At 47.8% G+C, this 9,854-nt stretch overlaps 2 protein-coding genes across 5 annotated transcripts; one reads left to right on the forward strand and one right to left on the reverse strand.

Moving 5' to 3' along the window:
- Positions 1-109: 109 nt before the first annotated feature.
- Positions 110-5,171, forward strand: zdhhc15a (zDHHC palmitoyltransferase 15a). Of its 4 annotated transcripts, XM_028983002.1 has the most exons (12): positions 110-265; positions 555-581; positions 668-762; positions 961-1,081; positions 1,606-1,675; positions 2,953-2,985; positions 3,083-3,203; positions 3,285-3,417; positions 3,495-3,621; positions 3,965-4,071; positions 4,629-4,688; positions 4,908-5,171. In XM_028983002.1, exons 1-11 carry the CDS (start codon positions 148-150, stop codon positions 4,685-4,687), a joined length of 1,011 nt encoding a protein of 336 aa, XP_028838835.1. In that variant the 5' UTR covers positions 110-147; the 3' UTR covers position 4,688; positions 4,908-5,171. The 4 variants fall into 4 exon arrangements, 3 of the variants coding, with proteins under 3 accessions (XP_028838835.1, XP_028838834.1, XP_028838836.1); XR_003750092.1 differs by lacking the exon at positions 3,495-3,621; XM_028983001.1 differs by having other exon boundaries at positions 4,629-5,171.
- Positions 5,172-5,523: 352 nt separating this feature from the next.
- On the reverse strand, positions 5,524-8,604 carry uprt (uracil phosphoribosyltransferase (FUR1) homolog (S. cerevisiae)). Its single transcript, XM_028983878.1, has 7 exons — positions 8,214-8,604; positions 7,349-7,391; positions 7,185-7,254; positions 6,649-6,711; positions 6,163-6,324; positions 5,951-6,049; positions 5,524-5,867 (listed from the first exon to the last, which is right to left on the reverse strand). The coding sequence occupies exons 1-7, from the start codon at positions 8,477-8,479 to the stop codon at positions 5,761-5,763; spliced, it is 810 nt and encodes a 269-aa protein (XP_028839711.1). The 5' UTR covers positions 8,480-8,604; the 3' UTR covers positions 5,524-5,760.
- Between the last annotated feature and the right edge of the window lie 1,250 nt (positions 8,605-9,854).

Consider the following 9,854-nt stretch of genomic DNA (forward strand, 5'->3'; position numbering starts at 1 on the left):
CCCTTTCACTATCCTCTCGGAAAACTGGAGGAGGGTCTCCCAGCCCCCCTCGCCCCCTCGCGAGTGGGCGGTACCCTGCCGCCGGCCCCGCCCCCGACGCGCTTTAACCAGCGTGCGTCGCTGTGCGTGGCGGGCGGGCGACGCTGCATGGCTGTCCGCGGCGCGCTGAGGCGCTGCGTGCGGCTCCTGTCCTGGGTCCCCGTCCTCGTCGTCACCGCGGCCGCGCTCTGGAGCTACTACGCCTACGTGGTCCAGCTGTGCCTGAGTGAGTATAGACACGTGCTCACAGTGAAAGACGAAACGCTAACAAATTACTTCATTGTTGCGTAGTCTGTCGTGTTTTTTTTTTTTTTACTTCTTATTTAAATCAAGATAATTTATTCCAGATTTCTAAAAAAAAATACTCGAAAGTGAAATGGCTCTTTGCATATCTTTCATTAATAAATGTTCTTACAAAAAGACTTTATCTCCAGTGTTGATTTTTGTTGAACGTTAGCAATTGATGGTTTTATGTGTGGTGCTGATGCTGAGCTCCCATCTCCCCCCTCCTGCAGCCACTCTGAACAGCACAGCGGAGAAAGGTGAGGGTCCAGTCACGTCCTGTCAGGCTTCAGTCGTGGGTAAACGTCCCCAGTTCAGTCACCAACTGTGGTCTGTTATCCTTTAGTCGCCTACCTGGCCATGTTCCATGTGTGCTTTGGGATGTTCTCATGGGCATTTTGGAGATCTGTTTTTACTGCTCCATCTTCACCTTCTAAAGAGGTAGTGTGATTAATCATACCTTTTTTTCCACTTGTTGAAGAGGCTATAGTGTTTAGTTTCTCTTATATCTGCAAGTACGATAATGATAATATTTGTGGTCTAAGATGAAGGGCAGGTGTGTCACTCATGCGTTGTGAGCCCATCAAAGCAGAGACTGTTATCACTGACTCGTTTGAGGACGTCTGTGTGTTTGCACAGTTCCAGCTCTCCTCCACAGACAAGCAGCGTTATGCTCAACAAGACACACTACAAGCTCGGCGACGGATCCTTGTGGAAATTTCCCAGGAGCTCCCAGTGCATACACGCTCTGCTTCTGGAGGTGAGGGCACTCATTAGTAACACAAGAACAACCCATTAATAACATATCAACAACCCAGTACCATGAGGCCTTATATTTGCTTGTGGTTGTGGTGGTATAAGCTAAAGTGTTTACTTTTCATGTCAGTTTTGTCTGTATGTATTTTGTGTCCTTGTATTATTTATCTTTGTATTATATTGGGATTGATTGCTACGCTGTGATTACTCCGTTTTCTTTCATATTGCCTTTTTATTGTGATGGGTCCTCACCTGATAGGTCCTGTGTTTGTATGTGGCCCCGAGTGCTGAACTTTCTCCTTAGGTAATTAAAACCGGGACCTGGGTCTGCCTGGGTTTGCACCGGGCACCATGACTTAAAGATGAAGAATTCAAATAGGAAAGCAGATCTGTGTGTGTGTGTGTGTGTGTGTGTGTGTGTGTGTGTGTGTGTGTGTGTGTGTGCGCGCGCGCGTCACTGTGTCAACTGTGTTCTGAGCTGCACTACTACTCTGTGCTGATCTGTGCGTTTGTCTGTTTTTCGTGCAGAGATCAGGTTCTGCCATCAATGCCAATTGATTAAACCAGATCGTTGCCATCACTGCTCAGCATGCCAAACGTAAGTCTTCTTCCTGTGTCGTGCGTGTGTGTTGCGCGTGCGTCTCCACGTATCTCTCCCCTTCTGTACTCCCCGTCCTTGTCCCATCCAGGAAGCAGGTAACTGGATCCCATGCATGTAGGTGTGTGTGTGTGTGTGTGTGGGTGAAGGGGAGAGTGAGTGAGTTAGTGAGTGTGTATGATAATTAGCAGGTGTAGTGGAAGCGTTCGGCTGCATTTATTTGAGTAGCCTGTAGAAATCCTCTCAGGTGAACGTCCGACCGCAGTGGTGTCGGTTTCTTTTACTTTGATTAAGCTCAAGGCGCGCGTGCGTTCGCGTGCATGTCTAGGTGCGTGTGTCTGATTACACGGCGCTCTTTTTATTGCTCTTTTTATTACACTTTAATGAGAGTTTAGTTCCTGTTGCCGGAGCACGGCTCATATTGGATTCCCACGTTCAGGCTCCCGCTAAGAGTCTCACCTTTTCAGACGGACAGTTGGCTTGACGTTGGCTAGGCGTGGACATGCCGACAGTGGTGGATTTCCACCTGACAGAATCTCACAGATTTTTACAGTTGTGTAATTTAATAGTCCTATTAAAATAAAAGTTTACATCGGGTGGATCCTTCGTGGCACTTCTTTCAGAGCCTGTCGGCTCAGAATGTTGTTAAATTAAGTTGTCCAGCCCAATTGCTATTTAACAGTTGTCACACTGAATCTTGGAATACGTTGACTGTGAAGGACCCAGTGGGATAAAGGGATCAAATAATGACCAACTAGGTAAAAAAAAAAACTGTGGTAAAGAAGTAGAACTTCCACCACGTATCTTCCCTGGTCAGGATTCTTACCCTTGTGGTGGCTCCCTGCTCTTCCTTATGAATTTTGAGAACCGCATGGAACACACACTGATCAGATGTTAGGACCACTGTTTATTGGTCTCGTTGCAGTGGGTGGGATATATATTAGCCAGCACGTAAACTGGTTGGATAAGCTGGGGACGACGCACCTTGCCACAATGCGAGAGTTCAGTTGGACCCCAGATTCCCCTGGTCTGAGCATCTGTGGGATGTTCTGAAAAAACAAGTCTGATAACATGGTGGCACAACAGCATACCTGCAGAGGTCCAGCCGATGTATCTGTATCAGATTTACTGCTTTCATTCGTTGCCAGATCCTTTGAGCTCGTATCGAGCTCCTGTACCATCTAGCCTGTGGATAACGTCACATAAATTAACTCCAGTGATTTTATGTCTGAACGAAGTAGCTTTGCTTCCTACTGAATCTGGTCTCTTCTTCTTAGGTGTGTGCTGAAGATGGATCATCACTGTCCGTGGTATGTGAGGCCGCAGTGAGTGTGTGTCTGACTGTTGCTTATAACACGTGAAATTATTATCTGAAACTGTGTCTTCGGGGCTCTGTATTTTTTGTAGGCTGAACAACTGTGTTGGGTTCTCCAACTACAAGTTCTTCCTGCTGTTCCTCACCTTTTCTCTGCTCTGTTGCTCCTTCATTATCGCCACAGTTTCACCGTACTTCATCAGGCTGTGGCTGGTACGTTGTAAGTTAAAAGGAGCCCCTCGTTTTGGTGAGCTTTTGCACGTCAGCAAATGAATATCTGTGACCCGCTCTCAGGGGGAGTACCTGAGCAGCTCTGTGAAGCTGCATGTCCTGTTCCTCATGCTGGTCTCCCTCATGTTCTTCATCACCCTCTCCTTCCTGCTGGGCATCCACTGCTGGCTGGTTACCAAGAACAGGACCACAGCTGGTAGGACCGGCCGCCGGACGGCAAGCTTTAGCATGGAGTGAAAGCGATACAGGACTGTGACTGCTTTGTCCCCTCAGAATGGCTGTCTGCTCCCTTTTTCCGGCATGGGCCAGATCAGGGAGCTTTCGACGTGGGCTTGAAGCAAAACGTGCGGCAGGTGTTTGGACCACAGAGGCGGTTGTGGCTACTTCCTGTTTTCAGCAGGTTGCACAGCATCGTCTGCGTTTCATGTGTTTTTCTATACCATAACTGAGACAAAGTTCCTGGGCCTGTGTTGAATGGCTTATTAAGGGATTTAACTTATGGCCCCCGAGGTCTGGTTTTCCAGCCTTCCTCAACCTGTTAGGAAGCGTGAAGCTGAAGCTTTCGGTTTTGATGCGCAGTAGACGAAATCTGACTTATACTGAAACTCCTTGGTTCTTGAAACCCTGGGGATGCGTAGTCCGTAGTCCCATCTGAGAACACAAAACGTCACAGAACACCTAAGCACGTCTTTCTGGTGAATTTAGATGGTCGTAGTTGATGTTCCCACCTGTCTCTGTTACAGTCATGGTGATGGGCAGGTCTTCCCACTCAGAAGGAGAGCGGCTTCCGACACGCCTCAGGCGCTTCCCTCAAATACAACATATGTGGACGAGGAAGTGAAAGTCATGGGTGAGCTGGTTTATTTAAAACCTTTATCGAGCTACGTTTAATTCTTTTGAATAAACAGTGCCGAGAGAAAAACATTTTATAGGAAACGCTTTTATTTATTAGGTCCTAAGTCATGTTGCGTGGTCTAAGAGTGTCAGTTGGCCTAAATCTTTAATTTACGGAGATGGACTAAATTTTACCCACTTCTCACACCGTCTTTCAACATGATCTCCAACCGAGATCTGTCATTAACTTAAGTGTGTGACAACGGAGGATAGTGTTTCAGGATCTCCTCCTCTCCTCTGTGTACACCCACACTCAGTCAGTCGCACTCTCGCTGTCTCTCTCACTCGCGCGTGTAAAACAGAGCTCCATTCCTTCATTTGCTGCTCCTCTTCTATCCATATAAACCTGATGCACCACCATGCAAGCCACAGTGGAGGGTTGACAGAATTCAGGCACAAACTGTACAAAATCTGGGGTCTGATGCCACCTGCTGGATGTCTAGGTTGGTGTGTCTTCTTTTGCACGTTTGACAAATCTTTCAAACGCGACTCTTGTTTCTTCTTGTTTTCCAGTTCCCGAGGTAATCCATGACTGCTCTGTGTCCGTCACTGTGGAGTCACTTATTCCATGAGGTAAAGGGCATGACACTTTGTTTTGCCTGCATCCGAGCTTAAATGAATCCTATCAGGAGCATGTTTACGTGCACATGCTCTGGTATAAACGTATGCTGTATGGGCATTTCTATAATCATGCACACTTGTGAAGTCATGTGTATCACCATGAATATAAGGGAGGGGAGGGGTGGATAACCTGCCGGTCGGTAACCGTGACTCCTTCTGCATGGTTTCCAGAAAGCGGAGTGCTGTGGCAGAGAAACTCCTCAGCCGCCATCAGTCAGTTTTACAACACGCTGTTGCCATAAAATCTGGCATTTTGAGTGGCAGAACTCTGTCAAACATACCTAGTATTTAATTTATTATTTTTACATTTTATTTTATCATTATTTTAATGTACAGCACTTTGGTCAGCTCCTTTGATGTGTTAAAAGTGCTTTGTAAATAAATATGGTATGGTAATTGTCACTTTGCCAACATTCGGTGTTCTGTGTTAGTCATGTACACATTAATTTAATATGTATAGTCATAATAAAACATTTTGATCACAAAAAAAAAAATTCACTGGTCTATATTTAGTTTGAACAGTTCCTGTCAAATGTTCCTGTCTTTCAGAAGGTTAAAAGATTGGTGTACTTGTGTGCTAGTTGACAGAACAATATCGGTGATTCTTCAGTTCCGCTCATTATACGAATGCAGGATTTTATTTATCTATTAAATTAACATTAAGAACATGCCCTCCCTCTGAAGTGTCTACAAATCCACCAGGCTTTTCATCTCAAGACCGTGATGATGAAGGCAGCGGTGAATATGTTCACACTGTGCTGTGTAGAAAAAAAACACACACACAGCGTTCTTTAAATAAAAAACATTTTACTTCGTAGTATCCTACAAAATGAGCAAGAAGAGTGAATTCAGCAGATCTGTGAGTCTGGTGTAGTAGCACAGGGAGGCCGGACCCATGCCTCCTGCAGGACGGGACTCCTCTCCACAGTTCAAGTGTACGACGGGCACAGCTGACTGATGCAGCGGTGAGGCACAATGTTCAGAAGTAGGCCAGTCTGCACACACCGGTGCACGTACTGCCTGGTCAGTCTGTGCCAAAGTATCTCTGTCCAAAGTGTGTTGGAGCCACTGGATGGACCTCGGTGGTCAGTATGGTGATGTCCGGGAACTCCTGAACGATGGACCGGGCACCTGGGTGCGCACGCACACATGCGTGAAGATGCTGTGGGGCGTTTGGTGTGTTTTTACCGTTTCTATTAGACAGAGGTACTTACCGTGTGGTGTGGAGAAAAGGCTGAGCAGGATGATGTGTTTGGCCAGCAAGCCGTGTTCTCGCAGCACCCGGACAGCTTCTATCACGGTGTTACCTGTGCCTTAACACAAAACAGATGGTGCCGGTACCAGGATCACGTCATAGATCATTTTTAAATGATAAATCTCAGTAGGATCGGCTTATAAAATGAACTTTGCACAAGCGGATACGTACTGAGTATAGGGTACATCAGCAGGACCTTCCTGCGGTTGATGTCCGGCGGGAACTTGGCGTAGTAAACTTTGGCCTTCTGCGTCTCCTCATCGCTCTGAATCAGGATCTTTCCGATCCGGATTGATCTGCAGCAATCCCTTAATCCCTGTTCCATCGCCTCGCCTGCGTGGATAGAACGGACACATCTATTGCCCGGCCACAAGTGGAAAGAAAGTCAAAGCAGCTCGGTCTCATCGTGTATGCCAGTCGTGGGCATTGTGTGAGTCAGGTTGGCGCTGTAGAATGCCCCGGACATAGATCAGGGTTAGGGACGTGGTCGAGGCGTCATTATGGTAGTGACCTGTGAGCCGTTCTGGTTTTCCTGGGCCCTTTAATTAAATTCTGAACAAGCACTGTTGGCAGCGAATTTCAACTCTCGCCACTCCCGCTGCAGATGTGGTGAGACGACCAGCACCTATAATAAAAAGAATAAAACGTTTCTCTTACCACTCCTCATGATGCTGACGCCGCAGTTGCCCTTCTCAAACTTTACACCTTCATATTTGTGCCCTGTGTGAACAATGGCATACATACAGGTTACGTGTTTTCAGTTACGTGAATTACAGGTTCATGACTGGCCACTTTTGGCATATATGTAGAGTTAGAAATCTTTACTACTAGTTGTTGCCAGTGAAAGTGATTGTCATTGTGAAAGACTGCAGCACAGCACACGGTGGCACAAAGAAACGTGTCCTTTTAACCCATCAACCTTGGTGACAGGTGATAGGCCCCCATGCTCCTTGGCAGTTCGGGACTCGAACCGGCAACCTTCTGATTACAGGTCCATTTCCTTACCCGTTAGGCCACCACTGCTCCACTGCACTACCAACTAGTGCTGCCACGGTTTAGGATTCTCAGTGGGATTGGTAGGATTCTTCCTCAGCCGGAACGGTCAGTGTACAACATTCAAAACTGAAGTAGTCAGTTGGGAGTGAAACGGCAGTAGCTCAGAGTCAAATGACTAGAGTGTCTTGGCACCTCACCTGTGGGGGTTGTGACGGTACATTCGCTGTAAGGAAGCTGATTGAGGCCCTCTTCCACAACCAGTCTGATCTGAGAGAGCAGAGTAGTCGAGAACAGACTTACAGGACGCTACATGGCAATATTGTCAGTGTGTGTCTAAAACACGTTTGATTCCCTGTCTTACCAGTCTGTCTGCACAAAACACAAAATCACCTCTAGTGGTGGTCCTGCGAGAAAAATGAAAACATCAGAATATGTTAGATATGATTGGCTTTTTGAAAGTGAAGTGATCATCATTGTGATACACAGCACAGCACACGGTGCCACAATGAAATGTGTCCTCTGCTTTTAACCATCACCCTTGGTGAGCAGTTGGCAGCTATGACAGGTGCCCGGGGAGCAGTGTGTGGGGACTGGGCAGCCATGACAGGCGTGTATGGGGGACGGTGCTTTGCTCAGTGGCACCTCATATAAATTTTACAGCATTTATCAGACACCCTTATCCAGAGCAACTTACAATCAGTAGTTACAGGGACAGTCCCCCTGGAGTGTCTTGCTCAGGGACACAATGGTAGTAAGTAATTTGAACCTGGGTCTTCTGGTTCACAGGTGAGTGTGTTTCCCACTAGGCTACTACCACCCTACCTCAGTGGCACCTTGGCGGTTCAGGATTCGAACCGGAAACCTTCTGATTACGGGGTCGCTCCCTCAACCGCTAGGCCACCGCTGCCCTTTAACCCACTGCTTTTAACCCATCACCCTTGGCGAGCAGTGTCAGTGGCAGCTCTGGACTCGAACTGGCAACCCTCTGATTACGGGGTAATTCCAGATCTTGCAAGGTGACAACACGACAATGCGCGCTGGCGGTGGGGCAACATCGGCATGACGCTTCCTGTGAGATATTAATCTGCGCACTACTGATGTGCTGATGGAGAGAGAAACCACGGGTGGTACGGAATGAATTAATTTTTTTATATGATCGGTATGGTTTGTCCCCCCGTGTCGCGTCGCGTCGCGCGGAGCTAGAAAGGCGGAGCATAAGGACTCACTTGTCCCGGATGATCGTCTGCAGCTCGCGGATCTGGTCGTTGAGCGGCAGCAGCTTGAGCTGCGGCCCGATGGCGCGCTGCGCGTCGCTGCTCGTCCCGCTGTCGCGGCGCGGCTCGGCGACGCTCTCGTCGCTGTCCGCGAAGCGGACCTGCTTGGCCGCGTGCTCCTGGCTGTCATTCACGTTATTGTTCAGCGGCTGGTTGTGGCAGGGCATGTTGTTCTCGATGAAATGCTTTTCCATAGAAAAGCGGCACACGGCGTTCATGTGAAATGTGTCCAAACGAGCGGGGAGGCAAACGAACTCTTTCTCATCGCGACCGCGAGCGTCGGTTGAGGATAAAACGCCCCGCCATCCCTGGGTTCGCCGTGGACCGAAGACGTATAATCCGCGTGACGTAGCCAATCAGGAACAGAAACAGGACGCCGAATCACGTCGCGCCCTTGCGTCCCGCCCTCGGCTCTGATTGGCTGAAACGGGATGTCGCTCAAAAAGGCGGACGACGCACAACGCGCCGAATGACGCGTCGGTGACGCCTACTCCAGAGTCAGTCCGTGACTTCTGATTAAAAAAAGCAAACACGAATACACGCCGATCAGCCGTATGATTGTGATCACTGACAAGAGAAATAAATAACTGTGAATATCTAAGTACATTGGCACCTGGCAGTGGGTGGCATTTATTAGGCAGCAAGTGAACATTTTGTCCTTCGAATTGATTGGAAGGAGACAATCCTGGCAAACGTATGGAGTCGAGTGACTTTGGCAAGGGCCAGATTGTGACGACTGGACCACCAGGGTTGTGGCATCTCCAGAACTGCAGCTGTTTGGGGAGGTTCTTGATCTGCAGTGCTCAGAGTCCATCATAGCTTAGTCCAAGGAAGGAAAACCAAATGGCTGTTACATCTGGTTATGAATGAACAGCATCACAGCACAGTGCATAACTTTTTAAAATCAAGTGAAGGTCATTATGATACACAGCACAGCATATGGTGACAATATGAAATGTGTCCTCTGCATTTAACCATCACTCATGACAGGTGCCCGAGGAGCAGTGTGTCAGGACTGTAAAAAGACCATGTGGTGTGGGAGAAGAGAATAGAGTGTGTAGAAAAACTCTTTCTCCCTCCACACAAAGCACTGTATTCAACCACTCCAATTTGATGTTACCTGGCAGAAAGAGGCATGGCACAATAGAGGTTAAAAATGAACAGTTTCTAATTTATTAACACCGGTAAATAATTATTGTAGTTACATGAGAATATTGAATGTAAAAAGGTACCAAGGTTACAGAGAAAATAAAAATGAGAAGAAAGAGTAAAGAAGGAGAAGAGAAAAAGAGGGGGACAGAAAGACTCAGAAGCCTTCCGGCTTCCGATGGAAAACCCCCTGAGCAAGAAAGCTCAGAGTCCCTTTTTCCACATGTGAGCAGACCTTTATACCCCTGGCCTACAGGAAGTTGTCACTGACCAATCAGAACCTGTTGTTTCTGATGTCACGCCCCCGGTGCCTCCCATTTGGGGAAGACAAAGAGGGTGGGCGGTCCTGACGGCTGATACTTCACACGTTGCCGTCAGACAAAAGGCATGTAAAACAGGGGTGCCGAATCTTCACCCACAACCGTCGATGATAAAAGGCATGTA

Source organism: Denticeps clupeoides, chromosome 6 (genome assembly GCF_900700375.1).
Source record: "Denticeps clupeoides chromosome 6, fDenClu1.1, whole genome shotgun sequence".
Classification (NCBI taxonomy): Eukaryota; Metazoa; Chordata; class Actinopteri; order Clupeiformes; family Denticipitidae; genus Denticeps; species Denticeps clupeoides.

Bases quoted from the DNA above. Each gene is read 5' to 3' on its own strand.
- zdhhc15a (XM_028983001.1), top strand. From the start codon at position 148: ATGGCTGTCCGCGGCGCGCTGAGGCGCTGCGTGCGGCTCCTGTCCTGG. The intron at 266-554 runs GTGAGTATAGAC...CCCCTCCTGCAG, and splicing joins CGTGGTCCAGCTGTGCCTGA to CCACTCTGAACAGCACAGCG. The intron at 4,072-4,628 runs GTGAGCTGGTTT...CTTGTTTTCCAG, and splicing joins CGAGGAAGTGAAAGTCATGG to TTCCCGAGGTAATCCATGAC.
- uprt (XM_028983878.1), bottom strand. From the start codon at position 8,479: ATGAACGCCGTGTGCCGCTTTTCTATGGAAAAGCATTTCATCGAGAAC. The intron at 6,325-6,648 runs GTAAGAGAAACG...CTATCCACGCAG, and splicing joins CGTCAGCATCATGAGGAGTG to GCGAGGCGATGGAACAGGGA. The intron at 6,050-6,162 runs GTACGTATCCGC...TTTTGTGTTAAG, and splicing joins GCTGATGTACCCTATACTCA to GCACAGGTAACACCGTGATA.